The 22261-nt window shown below is 41.3% G+C and overlaps 1 protein-coding gene across 2 annotated transcripts in view; it reads right to left on the bottom strand.

The window, feature by feature from the left end:
- LOC120518832 overlaps positions 1-21993 on the bottom strand; it is a 34255-nt gene extending 12262 nt beyond the window's left edge. Inside the window, exons 1-5 of one of the 2 annotated variants that reach the window (XM_039741824.1) lie at positions 21814-21993; positions 19224-19259; positions 13843-14124; positions 10143-10424; positions 4519-4809 (exon numbers count right to left, since the gene is read on the bottom strand). In XM_039741824.1, coding sequence (XP_039597758.1) covers positions 4519-4809; positions 10143-10424; positions 13843-14124; positions 19224-19259; positions 21814-21910 — 988 coding nt within the window. In that variant the 5' untranslated portion in view covers positions 21911-21993. The remainder of the gene's footprint in view (positions 1-4518; positions 4810-10142; positions 10425-13842; positions 14125-19223; positions 19260-21813) is intronic. The other variant, XM_039741823.1, reaches the window with a different exon arrangement.
- Between the last annotated feature and the right edge of the window lie 268 nt (positions 21994-22261).

Raw genomic sequence — 22261 nt, forward strand, 5'->3', positions numbered from 1 at the left:
CTTAATTACCTTCTCAGATCAGAGTCATTTACATACACTCACCTAAAGGATTATTAGGAACACCATACTAATTCGGTGTTTGACCCCCTTTCGCCTTCAGAACTGCCTTAATTCTACGTGGCATTGATTCAACAAGGTGCTGAAAGCATTCTTTAGAAATGTTGGCCCATATTGATAGGATAGCATCTTGCAGTTGATGGAGATTTGTGGGATGCACATCCAGGGCATGAAGCTCCCGTTCCACCACATCCCAAAGATGCTCTATTGGGTTGAGATCTGGTGACTGTGGGGGCCATTTTAGTACTGTGAACTCATTGTCATGTTCAAGAAACCAATTTGAAATGATTCGAGCTTTGTGACATAGTGCATTATCCTGCTGGAAGTAGCCATCAGAGGATGGGTACATGGTGGTCATGGTAAAAAACAATGCTCAGGTAGCCCGTGGCATTTAAACGATGCCCAATTGGCACTAAGGGGCCTAAAGTGTGCCAAGAAAACATCCCCCACACCATTACACCACCACCACCAGCCTGCACAGTGGTAACAAGGCATGATGGATCCATGTTCTCATTCTGTTTACGCCAAATTCTGACTCTACCATTTGAATGTCTCAACAGAAATCGAGACTCATCAGACCAGGCAACATTTTTCCAGTCTTCAACTGTCCAATTTTGGTGAGCTCGTGCAAATTGTAGCCTCTTTTTCCTATTTGTAGTGGAGATGAGTGGTACCCGGTGGGTCTTCTGCTGTTGTAGCCCATCCGCCTCAAGGTTGTGCGTGTTGTGGCTTCACAAATGCTTTGCTGCATACCTTGGTTGTAACGAGTGGTTATTTCAGTCAAAGTTGCTCTTCTATCAGCTTGAATCAGTCAGCCCATTCTCCTCTGACCTCTAGCATCAACAAGGCATTTTCGCCCACAGGACTGCCGCATACTGGATGTTTTTCCCTTTTCACACCATTCTTTGTAAACCCTAGAAATGGTTGTGCGTGAAAATCCCAGTAACTGAGCAGATTGTGAAATACTCAGACCGGCCCGTCTGGCACCAACAACCATGCCACGCTCAAAATTGCTTAAATCACCTTTCTTTCCCATTCTGACATTCAGTTTGGAGTTCAGGAGATTGTCTTGACCAGGACCACACCCCTAAATGCATTGAAGCAACTGCCATGTGATTGGTTGATTAGATAATTGCATTAATGAGAAAATGAACAGGTGTTCCTAATAATCCTTTAGGTGAGTGTATGTAACCAGAATTGTGAAATAACTATCTGATATTGTGAATTGTGAAGCAACAGCAACAACAATATCTTACTTGTACAGCCCCAAATCACACAAGGAGTGCCTCAATGGGCTTTAAAAGACCCTGACTTTTGACAGCCCCCCAGCCTTGACTCCCTAAGAAGACAAAAAAAAAAAAAACTCCTTGTAGGGAAAGAAAATGGAAGAAATCTTGGGAAAGGCAATTAAGTAAGAGGTTGGGTGTGATATGGGTGTCAAAAATGGATAAATACAACAAACAAAACAGAACACAAGTAATTCTTTTCACAGAGGTAGATGGCCAATCTATCATTGCCACCTCAGAAATACTATAGTACAAGCTGCGAGGCAAAATGCAAGAATAGTTCTGTATTTAGTGAGTGGTATAATCTATCACATAAGAGGATTTAGATTTGTTCAAATATATAAAAACAAAGTAGAAACTAATTAGCTTAAATGAAAAACAACAACATCTGTCCATCAGCTAATTGTAGAGCCACTGCCAGACTGTCAGACAAGCCAGACACAGCCTCCCCTCTACAGCTCGGTCAGTGCTGGGCCAGCCAATCTGATGAAAGGACCCTTCTACCCAATGATTCCACTGCTCCCTTTTAAGAAAGGGCAGTTCATTGGGGCAGGGACCTTAGGTCATTAAAGCAGGCACAGGCCATGAGTGATCAGAACTGGTTCACTGTGTGCACATAAGGAAAGTGCTGCTATTATTAGGGCCTTCGAGAAGCTAATCACATATGGCATTGGTCACAAATAGCTCACCAAATATGCAAAATGTGTGGGTATTTATCACGTGTCAGTGAACATCTAGTCAGAAACCAGAAGAATGCCTCCTGCGCTCTGCCAAACTGGAACAACAGTTATCAGCATTACAGTCATCAACATATTCCCACTGAAGAACTGGACAATGATTGTACTCTTCTGATAGCTTCTCTTCAGCCTAGACTTGTATGTCTAAATGATTATACTGTACTATAATATATATTGGAAATGAAAGCTGCATTTTACAGCAAGTTACATTTATATATCCTTTTGTACCATATTTCTCTTGTCTTAATATTTCCGTCACAGTTACTGAAGGGGTATATAGGTGGAAGTAAGTCCTGCATTTCTATAAAAGAATACATTCCAAGGGAGCAAACACCCGCTACTAGACACAACATATATATATAAGGGCTCTTACTCAGCCAGGACTCCCTGACTATGGAAGGACCGGGGGAGAGTATTTCCAGGACAGTTTCTCCCTCGGTCCTTTCACAGTCAGAGCGTCCCGGCTGGGTAAGAGCCACAAAAGTAAACCAGTGGCCATCAAATAGATCTGAACCCTACTAGTTAAAAAAATTATGTAGCGATAAGCATAACAAATTGTAATTTGAAACACATAAATGAAGTACTTCTTTTCAAAAAAAAGCAAAACAAAAAAACAACATTATGAAGGAGTTTATACCAGTAAAAAACTGATTAAATGAATACTTCACCCTGAAATGATATATTTTGTATCTGCTACATACCTCGTGTAATGTGTAGAATTGTACGGGAAAAAAATGTTATTTCATGTTTTCATGAATGGAGATAAAAAAATTTCTGGTAGACTGGGTATCTGTGGTGACCAACTGCACCACAGCAAACAATATAATCACTCCCATGAAAGAAACCTCACGTTACTTGTGTTTAGTTTCTAATAAAATATTATTTGTTATTACTTGTTCACATGATTCCATTTCCTTTTTATTTTATTTTACATAATGTGAGGGACGGCTGGGATCATTACCTGGCCGGGATACTTTTTTAATGCAAGGACAGGGGGAGATGGCTTATAATGAGCGCTATCTCCCCCAAGCTGCTATACGGCAGGCCCCTCTGGGGTGCAAAGGGAGCCTCAGATTCCCACAGGGCTGCATGGGAATTGGTATTTGTCAGCTCAGCCCTGTAGGGTTCTGGGGGGGCCTGCCAGGGGGTGTTGCAAGAACTGCTGAGCCCTTTTATATAGGGCTTCCGCCTTAACCTGCCTTACACAATTATGTGACACCAGAAGTATTCCCACGGTCTTGAATATAAGGAGATGACTACCTTCATTCCAGGAGCCAGAGTTGGGAGGGAGAGGACGACAATGCTGGCCTGAGGAGAAGTGGAGGTGGAAGGATAGATGGAAGAAATGCTGTGTTCTATGTTTATTGTGCTGCACTTGTTGTACTGTGCTGCTTATGGGAATGTTTTGGAAAGTGTTTCCCACCTGTAAATAAAACGTGCGTTTTGCCGCACTTGTGCCTGGTGTCCGTTGTGTCAGGTGTTGGGGAGCTGGCGTGCCCCTTGGTGGTCATAGTATCTTTGTGTACATAATAAATGTTACGTAAGTTAATGTACTTGATTTTAAATTATTGCAGAGTGCAATCGATTGTACTGCATTGTGAAATCTTCCGTTGAGTGATATCCTACAGTGTCGCTGAAGTGGACACACTGGATGGATCATTCCAAAATATTTTTTTTGAGAAAATATTATTACGTAAATACTTTGGGAAAATCAGAGCAGTGCAAGAGGTGGAAAAGGTGTTGTAAAGACTTTTGAATTTCCCCTCATTCATTGGTCAAGAGTCCTGTCTTCAGTACAAATGCTTTGAATTACATTTCTCAAAATAATGCCTGCGTTTTGACAGTTGTGTTCTTAGGACTGGATGGCTTGATGCATGGATTATATGACACAAGCAACCAGAGAATTTTTAATGTTTATTTATTTTTTTTTTAACTGTTTACTCTGGCCCAGCGTTGGTCACCATGAATGCCCATAATATCAGGAAGTTTGTTCTTTCCGTTCTCTATGAAAATATGTTTATTTTTTTTGTCTGGTCTTACTTTAGTATATATACTGTATATATATTATGTCATCTTCACGTGAAAATATTCACACTGAGGCAGTGCAGCTCACAAAATATGAGCGCTCGCAACTGTAAGGTACTTTAGCACATTGAACTCTAGAATGGAATATGAATATGACCGATTACAGGGAAGAATCTCTTTGGGGCTTACAATAGAGGAGACAGAGTTAAAATTAAAGTCCCTGGGCACTTTATACATAGGAAATGAAAGGAAATATTGAAAGCCTTAAAAAATCCTGCCAATACACAGGTAAAGAGATGGATTGATAAATAAGACTGAAATGGCCTTAAGAGTTGGCCAGAAAGATGTTGCTTTATGGCTCATAATTCCTACTGTTAGTATTCTTTTGTTTAATAAATGAATAATATACTTACGGAGTATTTCTAAGTCCAGTAGGGCGTTAGCTTTAACACATGTGTTGTGATTAGTTCTCTCCACTGTACATGTATAATGTCCAGATTTAGACACATTGGCTAGGAATCGGTACATCGCAAAATTGTCCAAAGTAGAAATAGTGTAGAGTTCCTTCTCAGCTCTATAGATGCGGTACGTCCAGTTATGTTTTGGATATTCTAGTCCAATTTGGCATTTCATTGTCACATCTTCTGTTTCATAGATCTTTCCAGTTTCAGTCGTAGTCACATTGAAAGTAACAAGTGGTCTTTCTGCAGCGATAAAAAGGGTAACTCAGGACACAATCATTATAGTTTTAAAATTCATAAATACTAAGCTGACCATACTGTGCATAATTTGGAAACACACACTAGACCAGTGGTTCTCAAACTGTGGGGTGGGCCCCTAGGGGGCCGCGAAGTAACAAAAAGGGGGGGCGGGAAGATGTGAAAAAAAAAAACAAGAATCGAAAATATGAAAAATACATCTATTGAAAGCAAAACAAATTAACTTAAACTACATTCTGATAGTAGAAAAATAAATATAGAGTTAGATAAATGTCGATAAAAGTTAAGCAGGTATAATAAAATATGCATCTATGATATATCATTAATTAAAAAAGAACAAATTGGTATTAGTGGGCTCCTTTCAAAAAACCGTTAGGGGGGTTAGGGTTAGGGAAAACTCGGGTCACAAATACTTTAAGGTTGAGAAACGCTGGTCTCGACCAAGGATGAGTAACTGGCTTCAGGGCCTAAATGACTCTGAACACACTCACTTCAGATGAATGTTGTATGGCACACTTCTCACTGGCAAGCACTTTATACAACTGCTTATATACTTAAATTTAACAAAACCAGAAACATTCTATGTAACAAGTGATGAGAAGTCAAGCAAAATGACACCTTTATTGGCTAACTGAACAGATTACAATGTGCAAGCTTTCGAGGCAACTCAGGCCCCTTCAGGTAAGTTGGGCTGCCTTGAAAGCTTACATATTGTAATCTTTTAGTTAGCCAATAAAAGCGGCCATTTGCATCCATGATGGCTAACACGGTACAACACCCTAGTCCTATGTAATATACAGTATGTATAATGTACATTTGAGGCCTTTGTATGCATATTCCAAAAGACTTTGCAAAGTTTCTAATACAAGTAAATGACACATACCAAACACAAATACGCAAAAAGCTCAAAAATGAAAACTAAATATTATCGATTATACCAGGGAGAGTTTATGAAAGGGCTAAAGTGAAGTGACACAAAAAGCCAAATAACCACTTCAGACAGTGGCCACAAATGGCTATCATGGCTGCTTATCACCTGTGCAAAGGATACAATGTGAATTTACACTCTGGAGGAGAAGCCATAAGAAATGTGGATGGGAGTGACCCGTGTAGCTGCTCCAAATCCACGTAAAACATCAAGTGCAAACCCAACAGAGAGACCAGGCTGAGATCAGAACCTTGGGCTCCAGAGCCATATGTGTGTGTGTCACCCTCTCTCATGCTTGTCTATGTTGAGGTGTCTGGACAAACTGAAAAGTGTTACTGGCTGGACAACGTCTGTCACATTAATGTTTTTATAAAAAGGATCTGAAACATGAATGATGCAGCCTATGCATGTACGAGTCACAAGGAGCCCGATTTACAGCTAAAATCTAGTTATTCATTTGGATTTTGAGATCAGGGAGAACCCATGTCCATGAAAACAAAGCGTGTCAATGGAGGTTTTATGTGTTCCCAATCATAAGACAGGGAAACCAGCAACTGTAGTCAAAGATGCAAACAAATAAAAGTTTGCCAAAATAATTAAGTATTATTCTTTCAGACAGAGGGAGTCCTTCCTTTATTTTTCACATGAGTTGCAGACATTTGGTTTCTGCAGCCCTAAAGTCATCAATTGATGCATGTGTAGCAAACACAGTACAACAGCTAAACAAATGTAAAACAAAGCGGCATCAAAAACAAAGTCACAAAACAGCACAGAAAATCATTTTCAAGGAAATAAAATGTGAAATAATTATTCAAAAGAAATGAAAGGGAAATGTAACCTCTATCTACGAGGGACAGAGTAAGCAAGGAGTGCAAAAGTACAACAGCTCCAGCTCCAACTCTCAGAATCCCTAGAGAATTCTCATTGTCTCAGCCCTGTGCTTTTTACGCCTCCACCCAGTAATTTCGGCTCCACTGCTGATCTGCCAGGGTGCGGACAGACAGGAAAACAATGAGACGGCTCCTCTCGCTCCAGCAGAGCCGGCTCTTAGATCAGAGACAGCCCAGGTCCCCATGCTCTCGGATCTCGTAAGACCCGGCAAATTCATTCAATTTCTTCCACTTTGGGTCATTACTTGCACTTTAGGTGTCTGCTAGTTACAGGATACGACGCCATCTCGATAGTACAGAAGACAAAAAGTAGCCATGATAAGATGCCTAGCAATCACAGGGCTCCGTCATCTGCCAATCAGTACAACTGGGGAAGAACGCGTAGGACAAAACAGGCAAACTCCATAGACCTAGTGAGCAGACAAGGAAACTAAAAGACATCTGAAGCTGACATCACTGTGATATCTGAAGAGGTGCTCAGCTTGCCATTTCACTGGTGTACCTCAGTTTTGAATTGCTGCCTGCATCTGTTTAACAGACTGACTTTATTCTGCAAGGTAAGCAGTCATTTAAAACTGGTCCATGCTAACATGTGTTATTAATTTTTGGCGCCTTCTGCATGGCCTTTCACGCTCACTGATGAGCTGTTATGTTTAGTCTTTAATTTTCTACTGAGCCTCACTACCAATAAGCCACAGACTTAGTGTGATAAAGGGTTCAGGAGGAGTGTGCCCAAGTACTCTGCTCTTTTTAAAGTGAGACCTGTGCTTGACCTGAACAGATTTCCGGAGGAAGGAGCAATTTTAAACGTAGTGCTGAGTCCAAGTGTCAGAGGAAATATGACCTCCTTAGTAGGAAATTTCACGTGAACGTCCTACCAAGCAGAATCTCCCTATAGGACTACTGGGAGGTGCAGAGTTGTGACATATCACTGACATCTCACCAATACTTCATTATATAAACAGGACAGCTCTAGAACAATTAGGAGGCACAGACCTCTCACAATGTTTCATTATATAAAATAAGAGAACTGACTGAGAATTGTACTTGCTGGTCACAATGCGTATCTTGTGACGCTGTATCCACTCCATTTGCTTTTATGTGCATTTAAAGCATCTAAACTTGTCAGTGCAGTGTGGTGTAGTCGTTAAGGCTTTGGACGTCAAACCCTGAGGTTGTCCCACTGCTGAAACTCTGTGTCCCTGAGCAAGTCACCTGACCTGCCTCTGCTTCAATTGGAAAACCAACAAAAAAAAAACAAAACAGAGCCAATTGTAACATAAATGTTGTAAGTCGCCTTGGGTAAAGGCGTCAGCCAAATAAGTGAATGTAAATGATCGCACTGAGCAGCAAATTAGCCATAACCCAGCAATTCATGTAAACAGGAAAAGGTGGATGGCACAGCTTTGAAAAGTGCCACAGCACATGAATACAAGCAATAGGGTGAATTCAAGAATGCAGTCCTAATGGAGTTTGAGGTAAAGCTGTCCAATATTGGAAGCTATGCAGTCACCAAATGACATTGAAATCTTTCAGATCACTGCTAAGCCAACACTGGGCATCCCACCCTGAGCGGCTATTGCCTTCCAGTTAACTGCTCTCAGCCTGGCAGGCTCTCACGCTCACAGGCACACCCACCTTGTGCACACTTTTGAACTACAGTGGTCCCATTTACATTCTCAGTTGCTGTGCTAGTCTCTCATCAGTGCAGGGGGGTAACACGTTAAAGGTAATGTGCATTATGTAGTCAAATTACTTTTTAAAGTAACAAGCAACTTAACGCTATACTTGTTTTGCTTACAACCCATCGGTAACACTTTATAATAACTGCACACTATGAAGCATTAGTTAAGCATGACTAAATACTTTGTTCATCATTTAGAAAGCATTGCTTCCACATTAATTGGCATTAGCAACCACTTTTTCATAGTGTGCAGTTATTATAAAGTGTTACCGCATTTATAAAGTGGTTGCTAATGCCAATTAATGTGGAAGCGATGCTTTCTAAATGATGAACAAAGTATTTAGTCATGCTTAACTAATGCTTCCAATGGCACTTTTCCACTGCATAGTACGGCACAGCACGGTTCAGTACAGCTCACCTTGGTTCGGCTCAGTTCGGCTCGGTTTGCGTTTCGACTGCAGTTTAGTACCGCTTTAGAGTGGGCGGGATTATTCACGTGTCGTTATAGCTTAGCGACCTCCTGAAAAACTTTTTCATTCCGCGTCGCCCCATCCAGCTCTCACTGGATCCGCTCCTCGGCTACCAACGAGAGGAACATCTGTACTTCCTCAATAGACCACGAAACAGCCATTTTTGGTTAAAACAAAATGGTGCATCCGAACCTTCGCTGGCTGTGCTAAAAATCTAGCGGGTCTGTTGTGTCTCGTGTCGCAAGTTCAGTGACGCAGTAATGACGATTTTCTCCGGCCAATCAGTGACCAGCAGAGTTTACACGTCACGTTTTGGTACCAGGTACCAGGTACTGTTCCCAGTGGAAAACCCCCCAAAAGTGAGCTGAACTGAACCGTGTCGTGCCGTACTATGCAGTGGAAAAGCGCCAATAGTGTGCAGTTATTATAAAGTGTTACCCAACCCATCATTAGCCAGCATCTCTGTCTTTATCTGTTAAAGCATATATTCTTTGAAAACTTGGGAAGTTGAATTTCCTTCCTTATACTGACGATAACATCATCATCATCATCATCAGCAAATATATAATATTCTTAAATCCACTCAGACCAGCTCAGGGCCATTGAAGACCTGAGCCTCTCCCAGACTCTTAACTTTAACCCAGTACAGCTGAGAGAGGATGCGATGATGAATTAAGTTGGTTTAATGACAGATTAATGCAATAAAAAAGTTATCTCATGCTAAGGGAAGGCCCTCGGACATGCATGCCAGGTTTTTGGCGCTGCTCTACTACTAAGCAGGACTCATTCAGCAGATATACAGGAGGTTCCTTTTTTTGCCATCTGGCACCCCCTGCTGGGCACACATCACTACGCCTATAGCTCTTTGCACTCCAAAATTCACAATACTTTCCTTGATTATACCCTGATCTGTAATGGCTACTACACTATGTTTCAACTAATATTATTTCTGTATATCCTTTATGTTACACAAGTTGGTGTGGTTCAGACTATACAATTGCTGTCTCTGATACTAAACTCTCTTTGCTGGCTCCGAGGAGCACCAATTATCATTTACAGAGCAAACAAATCCAGGATGGCTCCCTGGACACCCCTAGGACTGTCACCCTTCTTGGATGATCAGATGCCATGCTGTTTTTTGCGGCTGCCCTGCTTCTCCTCTGCACACACACCCTTGTTTTTTTTACTGGCTACAATCAGATCAGTGGGAGCAGTTATGTAGACAGGGGGCCTTCTCGGCTAGAAACACATTATCTATTAAATCTCGGGTTATCCAGGCTCAACACATCACACATATTAGGTCTACTCAAGTATTTGAGTTTGAACCACCATGGGTGTTAACTTACCGTCGACTTTCAGCATAGTGTAATTGCTGATGCCTGAATAGTAAGGATAGTCTTGTCTTTGGGAGCGGCACTGGTATTTGCCTTCATTAACCTTCTCAGCACACTTGATGGTGTAGTTTGAGCTTTTGCTGCTATGAATCAAGTGTTCTAGCCCGTCCTGGCCATAGTAAAACAAATAGGTTCCAGAGGAATCATCTGCATGGACCAGACACTGTAAGGTAACATCTTCTCCACTCAGAACTGGGCCGTCGACATCTCGGCTCAAAGTTGTTTTAAATGCTTCTGTTGAAAGAAACCCACCAGTGTTATCTACAGAAGTGGAACGAACATCAATCCCATGACCTAGACAAGATCAAATAAAGACTGCCTGTTTAAGGTTAATAAAATTTAAAAAATACTGCTAATGTGAAACCTTAGGGCAGCACAGTGGCTGTCTGGGTAGCACTGCTGCTTCACAGCTCTAAGACTCTGGGCCCAAAGGTTTGCATAGCGTCTGCAGGGTCTCTCCGTGTCAACACAAAAAAAAAATGCAGAATGTCACCACCATCAAAAGGCACATGTTTAGCTGGTAGTTCAGATAGATAACTATAGAAAAATAAACCATAGTTATAGGAATAACTTAACTTAGTTTTCTTTAGAGGAACGTTAAAAGCAACAAAAAAAAAGATCACTACAACCCGATTTCTTACCTAATTTCTGAAATGGCACTCCTCAAGAACGTATTGTTGTGAACAGACGTTGGTATAACTCGGCATTCTCAAGTCGTGAATTCAAGGCTCTAAATTCTTCCCTGACCCCCCGTCCTGTCTTCAGGTCTCAATGGCGGTGATGATTCAAAGCAAAGGCGCATTTATAACTTCACCTAGGGCAGCTAAAATCCTAGAACCGGTTCTGCACGTGAGTCAGTGTTATTAAAAATGTGTTTGTACGAGATGTGAACGTGTTTATTTTTTTTTTCCTCTACTTCCCTTCTCAAATCTAGCTATGTATCCAAATGAAAAGGTCTGCTATGCTGGAGTGTTGAGCAGCCATGTTAACATGCCACCATGAAAAGATTTAAAAAAGCACTGTAATACCTGCTTATATGAGCATAAAAAAAGTGAATGTCTGAGAAATATTGATCTACTTTACTGCACAAAATGTTTGATGGCAGAAAAAAAAAGAAATTCAACAGTTATGGAAATGTGTGGTGTGGCAGAACGACGGCACTAAGAAGCCACAGAGTTGAATTACGTGTTTCATTAACAGCAACAACTAGCTTGCCATTAAAAAAAACAAGTAAGAGAGACAAAGCAAGAACTGATGGTGAGACCTCGGAGTCAGCCCGTCATGAAGAGGGCTCTAAATCTTGAAAAGCAAGTGTCACAAGAATGAGTCGGAGACATCATAAAGAGTTGGGCTTTTGCTCGGCTGCAAAAGTCACTTTTCATGGTAGCATGATGTGCCTACAACAGAGTCTAAAACAGAACGACCTGTACTGAGGCAAGATGGCAGGTTTAAAGAGAGGAAATGATGTCATCAGTGCAGAAATTGGGCGTGGCGGCGTCTTCATGCCGGAAGTGACGTCATCATCGGGACCGACAACAGGCAGGATTTCCCGGGAAAGGTCTGCAAGGGACTGAGAGAGACAATCTGTACACTCCGCCGCCCCCCGGCCTGGCGTAGAATTACTATTGTTTAGGCCCTTCAGCTGTTTCCCATGCGCACGTGTGTGACACAAGACAAATGCAATTAAAGCAAAATATGTCTGCTCCATTAACAGTATTGACTGGTCACCAATTAGAGTTACCAGACGTCTGGCAAAAAGGAGGACATGTCTTCGGCATTGTGTCTTCTGTCCGGCAGGCTTTGCCTAAAAAGGTGAAAATGTCCAGCTTTCATCAGTCACTGACTTGACCGTGTTATTGGCCGAAATCTCCTAATATCATCTCTAGGTTTTACACAAATCATCTGTTTTATTGAAAACAATACCGGCACCTACACCCACTTCGCCATTTTGTGTTGCCCGTACTTGTTATACGAATATGCAGTAGTCTTTTGTCTAAAAATGTCGTCCAGCAGTAACACTAACAAGAGGAAATGCAAATTCTCAGACCACATGAAAACAAATTATCCGTGCTTTGGTGAAGGATGGCCTGAAAATGAAGCTTACCATTTCGCTTGTGATTCTTATGTGTCCGTTGAAAAATAAGGGTACCACTGATTTAGGACGACATGTTACCAGTGAGATACACAGAAACATGGTAAAGACGTCTGCTTTGTCTGCAAAAGTCACGTCATTTTTTCAACCGAAATATTCGGCAGAATCTTTGAAGACACGTACTGCTGAAGCAACATTAGCATTTCACACTGTCTGTCGCTCATCATTAGTCATATAAATTGAAGGATTGCACTGCTGGTGTAATATGTAGGCCGTTTGGTGACTTCGAAACTGCTAAAAACATTATATGTGCCGGGACACAAATGGAGGCAATTCTAAACAATGGCATTGGTCCTGACACTGTTACGGAAATAGTAAAGTCGTTAAATGGCATTAACTGCTTTGGAATTGCAACTGATGCCAATCACATTGTAACACACATTTGTATTTCATGAAAGGGACGCATTGCTCGCACCCACAGAAAAAAAACGCCGTGTGCTCCATGGTTACTCTCTCAGGTGGGTGTTAGCATATCATAATCTCTTGTACCAATAGCGTGAGTTTCCCACATTCGACTTATATGACCAACATTATAAAATAATGGAAATTATACGGTAAATTCAAGTCAAGACTTATCTGCTGGAGATCTTAAACGTGAGAATATACCGTTTATGAAATGCATATAGAAAGAGACACACTGCAAAGTAATAGACCCTGGCAACAACCAGCAGGGGGTGCTAAATGTTTCTTTATGCTACGAAACCGGGCTTGGCTGGAAATGTCTGCCAGTGGACTGAAGAACCTCTGAGACCACCTACATCCAGGCTGAAAGGTCTTGGGAAAATGTCTCCATGAAATAAGAAGCTCTTCACGTGCTGCTCATCCTTTCTCTTTGTACACACGTGTGCGTGACAGTTGGGGGGGATTCCATCCATGTATGGGATGGCAGGGAGATGGAGCCTACCTAGGCATAATAACATGACGCTCCAGTGCATTGAAGGACAGTCTCAGTCGTATTTACTCACACTGGGCCAGTTTAGGAATACCAGTAAGCTTTAAGGATGTAAAAGAATAAACTCAAGGAGACATGGGGGAAACACAAGGGCTACCATACTTACCACAATGCCACTCTGATTCATTCAGGCATCATCATTATGGACTGTGCAAAACTTCTGCACTTAGGCTTTGGGGTCTAACCATAAATCCATCCATTATCCAACCTGATATAACCCAACTACAGGATCATGGGGGTCTTCTGGTAGCAAATCCCAGCCAACACAGGGCGCAAGGCAGGAAACAAACCCCGGGCAGGGAGCCAGCCCACCGCAGGGCACACACACTAGGGACAATTTAGGATCACCAATGCACCTAACTTGTATGTCTTTGGACTGTGGGAGGAAACCCACGCAGACACGGGGAGAACATGCAGACTCCACACAGGGAGGACCTGGGAAGTAAACCTGGGTCTCCTAACTGTGAGGCAGCAGCGCTACCACTGCGCCACCATGGGCCTAACCACCTAACACTATTAATTGCGCCCCCTCCAGGCACCACACTTACCTGCGACGTGGACTGTGACATTAGCTGAATGGATCTCATTACTTTGAGCTGCTTCACAGACATACTGTCCCGCATCAGCCAACGTCACCAGTGTGATGGTGTAGACACTGCTGTTTTGCGCTTCTTCAGTCTTCAGGGAAATCTTCTTGCTGTTGATGACTTTGGACCAGGAATACTGCCAGGATGCATCTGAAGAATTTACTTGACAAATAAATTTGATGGTTTCACCCACTGTGAAGAGATTCCGCCTCGGATCCTGGGTCAGCATGATTTGGGAGGCCTCTGTGAACAGAGAGAGTGAAGGAGGAGGAAGAGAAGGAGACGCAAAGGTCAGTGAAGTAATGAAGAGGCTCAGTGGACCATCGACCTTGGTCCGTGGCAGAAGGAGTCTCCGTTTTGTGAACTGGGTGTGCTCGCCTTAATTTATTTGTAATTTTATCATATTTGCAAGACTCAATGTGATATACATTGATCGCCAACTGTCAAAGTCGTGCCTGGTCGGAATACAAAGCAACCTTTAGACTGCCAGCCCCGGTACTTTAAAACTAGAACAACAAAGTCCATTCCAATTCTAAAGAAAAGTGGACACCTGAAAGAGCGCACTCGGACACTAGTGTCCGTGCTGAGAGGAGGACCGAGGCTCGATGTGCCGTGCGGAGCAGCTGCGATCCCAAAGTGCGCCGATCCTCCGATACACCGCAGGCCTGTCTGACTTTGGCTAACCGGACACGGCGCGCCACCGTCTCCACAGACAAGAGCAGGCGGCCGCTTTTGGACCTCCTGGCCGGCGATCTCAGATAAATGCAGGCGAGTCTCAGCTCCGCTGCAGGGCGTCGCGTGACGGTCTTGTCGAAGTTGGTTAAATGACAGACGTCTTCTTTATTATTCTGCTAAGGTTATGGAAAGCAGCCGAACAACTGCATTGTCTTCGGGACACACGGGAACAAGGTAGTTAACGTAATACGTGACGTTTAATTGTTACGTCATTTTTATGTTGATAATTTCATTACGTATTGTACATTCAAAAAATGTTTATCGGTATATGAAGCTATTATACAGCTAAATTAACTGGGATTTATTTAAATTGTTCATGTTTTGAGCTTTGCATATTATTTTTAAAACAACTGAATTAATTTACTTTTGTATCATAGTTAGACATGCTGTATAATTTATAAGCATACCACGTAAATTAATCTCATTGCTTTAATTAACAGCACTAATCACAAAAATAATATAGTGCCATTACCCGATTACGTTAGGTCGACGTAACTCAAAACTTGTATACTTTTAAGCTTTAAAAATATTTGTGGAATATTTATCATTACGCTTCAAGCTGATTCAAATGAAAATAAGCATCGTACGGTTTACCTTTGTGTTTCTAATGCATCATTTTGTTGGTGGCCATAATACCCCGATTCATTTCTATTTAAGCAAAGCAAATTCACCTCATTGCCATAAGGTCTCCGTTACACAGCCCGGGACTAAGCGGACCGCTTCCCACTACTCCGGTGATTTGTTTTAACAATTTCCAAAAAAGGAATAAAAAAAGGCTCGAGCGGAGTACTGTATTTTGGGATATTTTCGAGAGTGCTTGTGAAATTTTTATTTTATTTTATTTGGCAAAATGTGTCATGTTCCTAAGATTAGTTCATTTACATCATTTTTAAAAATTATAGCAAAGAGAGTTTTGGGGATTTGAATCCATGTCTGCGGTATCAGGGAAAAGATAAAAGTCCCTGAACATAACAACAGCGTTTTAACTGCCACAGAAAAAACACACTGCACCCCCTACAACATCAGAGCATGGAGGTCTTCTCAATTTGAAGACACGGGGTTGTTTTTTAATACATTAGTTGAACCTGATATAAAATCTAACAGACTCATGGGATGGCGTGTTCGGGGAGGTTTTACAATGCGGAAAAGCTGGTGGGAGAGAAAAAAGATTAAGAAGAAACAACCGCTTATTTTATTCAGTAAACTTGTAAGAACAAGAAATGGCAACGTTTGTTGTTTATTAGAACTACTTAAATAAATGAAATGGAAATATGCTGCATAATAATAATAATATTCATATACAGTACATAATAATAATACATAATATAATGTCCAACAGCTTATTGCACTTGATAACATCTTGTAATAACTAGTTTTCAATGTAAGATCTTCACTTGTTCTTGCTAGAAATGCTTAGCTCAATTAAATGGAAATATGTGACATAATCTTATTAAGTACATAAAACAGGTTTATTTTGTGTATATTCATTTTGACAAACGGGTTATTTTCTGCCAACGTACTAAAAAAAGCTAAGCGATCTGTTTTACTTTTCAGTGTTCTCACTTCCACTACACCACTCGTTGAAAAGCTGGGATTGACTTGCGATGTTCGTTTAGCTTTCACGGCTTTTTCTGCTTCGATTTGTGTTGTGTGCCGCTCTTTTTGTTTTCGTGCTTCCCACTTTGCGTTCTTTGTTTTATTTGTACGCGGCTCCATTTACGATTGTTGTTTTTGATTTTTGTTTGCGTATTCAAGTTGTTCTTTTTGTGGGTTCTGATTTGATTTTGCGTTTCCAATTTGTTTTTATGTTTTCTCATTTTATTTTTGTGCATCCAATATGTTTTTACGTGTTCTGATTTGCTTTTGCATATTTAATTTGTTTTTGTATATTTTGATTTGTTTGTGTTTTCTGATTTGCGTTTGTGTTTTGCTGCGGTGGGCTGGCGCCCTGCCTGGGGTTTGTTTCCTGCCTTGCGCCCTGTGTTGGCTGGGATTGGCTCCAGCAGACCCCCGTGACCCTGTAGTTAGGATATAGCAGGTTGGATAATGGATGGATATTTAATTTGTTTTTGCACATTCAATTTGTATTTGATTTTCTGATTTGCTTTTGCATATTCAATTTGTTTTTGCATATTTTGATTTATTTTTGCATATTCAGTTTGTGTTTGCGGTTTCTGATTTGTTTTTGCATGATTTAATTAGTTTTTGCGCATTGCACTCCAGGGTCACCATATTATACAACCTAACATTAACATTCTCAACCCCACTAGATAGATAGATAGATAGATAGATAGATAGATAGATAGATAGATAGATAGATAGATAGATAGAAGGCACTATATGATAGATAGATAGATAGATAGATAGATAGATAGATAGATAGATAGATAGATATGAAAGGCACTATATGATAGATAGATAGATAGATAGATAGATAGATAGATAGATAGATAGATAGATAGATAGATAGATATGAAAGGCACCATATGATAGATAGATAGATAGATAGATAGATAGATAGATAGATAGATGAAAGGCACTATATGATAGATAGATAGATAGATAGATAGATAGATAGATAGATAGATGTAAAGGCACTATATGATAGATAGATAGATAGATAGATAGATAGATAGATAGATAGATAGATAGATAGATAGATAGATAGATAGATAGATAGATACTTTATTAATCCCAAGGGGAAATTCACTAAATCCACATTCAGGTTTAAGGGAGCCCAGTTTATCTGCTGATGGAAAACACCATGTACAAGTCGGGTGCCACTCTCGGACAGGATGCCAGCACACCATAGAGCCCACTCTTGCATACATGGCCTGCAAGGCTTTAGTGATGGAGAGAAAAACCAGCATAGCCAAATTAAACTCCACGTGGGCATGAGTTCACATCCATTTTTTACATGCCGAGGTCAAATCCTAAAACTGTCCAATTCAAATTTCAAAATTTGTTTAAAAGGAAGAACAGATTCAATGCTAAAACAATTTGCCATGTTTTCTGGGCTGGCGAATGGTGGATTTGAGAAAACTGCCCCAGTGCCAAAAACTGGTTGAAGAGGAGAAAGAAGGCACCATGACTGCATGATGACTATAAACAATGAAAAGGCAGGCGATGGCCGAGCAGTAAGCTTACATGTATGGAATTTGACTGAGGAGAAAATGAAAGGATGGATGAATGGATTGAGTTCAAATCAATCTGTCAGCACATTGTCCATTAACAAGCTCAGAGTGCCCAGCACTGTTGGGTTACAGTATATGGATAAGAAAGCACAAGCAATCTTCACTTTATATAGCATCTTTCTCTAATGATCACTGCCCCACAACTCTTCACGAGTGCCAAGCTGTAGTACAATTGTTTATTTATGTGTTTTATTACAGCACCCCAAAGTTCAGGGCCATTTGGCATAATGGACAGACTGACGGTTAAAAGGATGGATTTAATTCAGATCAATCAATTTTACAAATGAATAGGCTCACATCAGAATACCCAGTGAACTACAAGGGTAGAAAACAAATGAATGGATGGACAGATGCTGTGGAAGCCAATCTGTTTTTTAGGTAGGACATTTCCTTAGATTGGCACAGGGGTTGGCACTACTCCCTCATTCATCCACGTGGATGTCCCAGGGTCTGCTCCAAAGACAAATATGTGTGGTTATCTGGCCAGTCTAAGATGACTGACTGTGGATGTGTGCATGTGTGTGCCCTGCCCCGCCAAGGGTTGATTCTTGCCAGGTGCCCAATGCTGCTGGGTTAGGCTCCTGCCCTCTGTGACCCTGAATTGGATTAAGTAGCTCTGAGGTTTACGCCTCTAAATTCAGTGAAGCACCTCGGCCAGCCTTATTCTATCTGCAGCCTAATGCAGATGTCAAATGAGAAACTTTCCATTTTCAGCAACTTGTTTATTTCAGTTCAGGATACCCGGGGTGAGAAGCCTACTGCTGCCAGACTTGGTGCAAGGCAGGAACCTGCCATGGTTAGAATTAAAAGATGAGATTTGTGCAGCTGATAAACCAGTCATGGATATGGTTCAAAATGGACCCTGACTTCAAATTGTCACCGGACTTGACTGGGGTCTTGCCTGGTCATTGTCATTGTGGGTTTTTCTCCAGGTGTATCTCACATCCTCTAAGACATGCATGTTAGATTAACTGGCCTGGCATGAGTGAGATTGTGGATGTGCCCTGGACTGGCTTTGGCTGTGCTGCTGGGGTGGGCTTCAATAATCCTCAGTTGAATTAAACATGTATTAAAAAAAATATTATGCAAAAAGTAAAATTATTTTCAAAACACAGAGTTTCTGTAGAGGTGCCTGGGCACTGCAATGGGCTGGCATCCCGTCCTACACTGTTCCCTGCCTTACACCCAGCACTGCCACGATAGCCTCAGGCCCCCTGCAACTCTTAACTGAACTAAGAGGCTTTGCGACTAGTCGACTGACCGTGGCTTGTGTTTCTATCCTAAATGGAAGCTGTGCTCTCCATTTTGATCGTAATAATACATTTAGCACTCTCAGCTATTGTGAACAAATGTTTATATATCAACTAATGAGACATCAGGGTGTACCAGATTTATGAAGTTTCGGTAGCTTACCTGATGCTGTTTCAAGAGCGGTCATCATGGCCAGCACTGAAAAACACAAGAGGAGCAGGTCAGATGGATAAAGTCCGCTCAGGCCGGGTCAGTCACTTTAAGAGTAGGCCTTCTCTCACGAGCACCACAGCTCTCTGCACAAAACACTCCGTTTATTTGTGTGATCTTAGAGGTCTGTCATCAGTCTGATATTGAGGCAAACTCACAAAACTCTTTAGGAAAAGTGTAAGGACTTAAGGACTTGAAAAAGTAAAAAGGAAAAGATAAGGCACAATAAAAATGAACCAATGTCGGGAAAGGAGCAGGAACTGTTTGAAATACCACCGGACTATTTAGGGTGGGAAATAGGATACAATTCAGACAGAACTTTAGGTATTTACAGTACATGTGTGTATATATATATATATTGTAGATGCCACACGGGCTGGATGGACATCCTGGCCAGGAAAGGAAGCAAACCCGGAAGGATGAAAATGGACAGACAGCCCCTATAGAAGCAGAGAGATTGCTAGGAAACTGTTAAATCCCCCCAGCATGCTAGATGGCAGCAGTCCCAGATATCCCCACCCAGTGGGAAGCCAGTAGGGCATGCTGGGAAATGTAGTCTGACAGGGTTGCCCTGCTGGGGTCACAGGGTGCCGCAAGAGGGAGTTCCAGGGAAACAAGCTCCCTCAAATGATGGACTTCTGTGTGACCCGGAAGTACTTCCATCGGGCAATCACACTGGCACTGGAGTTATTCCCGGGTCTGTAATAAAAGGGACCGCACTCCCTTACTTAGACGACTTGGAGCTGGGTGGTAGGGAGGCAACACTTGACTGGAGGAGGGTAGTATGGTGGTGAGAGAAAAAGACCAGTGTTTTGTGAGAATTGGTGTTATTTTGGAGGTATTTAAATAAAACCTTCATTTATTTTTGATAAAGGACCGTGTTTTGGTGATCGTGTTGGGGTTTGGGGCTCACTGATACCCAGCGTCTATCACAATATATATATATATATATATATATATACTGTATATGTAACTAGAAATCCACAGTGACTTATTTTAAAGCAGTCTTTTATTCCTGAGCTGGACTGGGGTTACTAATCACCCCTCTTACACCCACCTATCCCCCCCCATTCCCATTTGCTATATATTGCCTTTGATTCCTGTATGTCTTGTCATTTTCCTCAGATGATGACACCTGATGAGTGTTGAAAGCTCTGGAATAAAAGATATGTGACTCATTTTCTTCCTTTGTGGATATGAAAACCGCATCACAGATCTTTGCTTATACTGTATATATTTTGTGACGCATGAGTCCCTGAGAGAAGATGCTGAGTCTAAAGGTTTCAAGAGAACCATCTTTATACCAATCAAAACAAGAACAGTCAGGGTGTTTATTCAAACGGGAGCTACCACTTCAATACACAGAGACATGGCACACGAGCAGGGACAGGGCCAGGTCAGTAGCCGGGTTAGAACGTTCCCCGCATCACCCATCGGGTGACGGACGTGTTAGGCGGGGAGGCTGCAAACCTGTGGTTGCCTTGGCGACAGACACACACACACATTATATATATATATATATATATATATATATATATATATATATATATATTTGCCAGTCTAGTCAGTAAGATATTACTTTAAACTTAAAGAGAAAAGTAAAACAATAAAGTATGCCACCGTTATAAGACCCAGATTTCCTTAATCACTGTTCTTTTAAATTCTGACCATTTCGAAAAATCAATATTTAAAAAAAGAAGGGAAAAGAGTTGCATTTGTAATATTAAATCTGAGAATACAACTCATATGTGTGTGTGTGTGTGTGTGTGTGTGTGCAAGACTAATGAGCAAAACTGTCCTTTAATATTAAAGGACTAATCGATCTCAAATCAAATTTAGTTTTAGATCGTATCTGTGCACAAGGTTGAATATATTATAGACCGCAGAGAATCAGGCAATACAGTGAAATCCATAAACAGAATAAGAGGAGGCCCCAGAAGAGCACATGCAGATGGCACTGTGGAGGACAAGGTTAATGCTGAACCAATTAGGTGTCACAGATTAATTAAAGATGTCAGCTTTCCCATTCCAAGTATAAGACTTAATCTAAAAATGTAGGGCAACAGTTTAGATAAGGAGCCAGACATGACAGTACAAGACAGACAACTAGCGAGGCACTAATAAGCTGACTGACACATGCCATGATAGGTATGTTTGGTTACTAATCGTTTACTCTGATATTGATAAGTTTCCGAATCATGCAGTTGGGCATTGTGAGAATATAACTCATCCAAAAGAAGATATTTCTTAATGCAATATTAATAATTAACCTCTTGGTAGTCTACTACTTTGTAGTTTTGATGGCTACAGTAATGGATGATTGATAATTTGTTAATGAGAAATATCATTATTCTGTTTATTGTGATTATTAGTAGAGATTTCTTAGCAGAAGTATTCTATTGTGCACAACTACTTTCCCAATACAAACTCGTCTTCCGTTAATGCATTGTTTACTCATACCGTTTATCTTTATATTTACATAAAGTTCAATTTGGTTATTGAAAAAGAAATTGATCTCAAAGTTTCTAAGCAAGCCACTTACCGGTGATGAAGTACACCCTGGCTGTCTTCATCTGGCTGATGGGAAGACGCAGTAGTGGTGCTAAGCTGGGAGATTTCAGTCGCAGAGCTCTTAACATTTGGGTCCCCGCCCCACTGAAGACTCTCACAGATGTGCACTTGCACGCCCCTGGGCACACAGTGTTTACTCTTTCCTGCCCCACGCCCCTCCTGACGTCCAGCACTGATCACTATGCAGCCTAATTCTGGGCCAGTCCCACAAAAACACAAGGGCTGTGAGGGGAGCACTGACTGCACACAACTCTGAGGCTCCTCCCAGGATATTGTCCAATTCTGCTGGATGTCCTTTGCCCACCTAGGCACAATTCCCAAGTGCCCACCCTGTTTTATTCTTTTTTTCGGCTTGAAGAAACAGGAAAATGAGCTAATGATTTAATCAGAGGAATTCCTTATTTATGAAGCTGTTTGAT

This window comes from Polypterus senegalus, chromosome 18 (assembly GCF_016835505.1).
Source record: "Polypterus senegalus isolate Bchr_013 chromosome 18, ASM1683550v1, whole genome shotgun sequence".
Taxonomy (NCBI): domain Eukaryota; kingdom Metazoa; phylum Chordata; class Cladistia; order Polypteriformes; family Polypteridae; genus Polypterus; species Polypterus senegalus.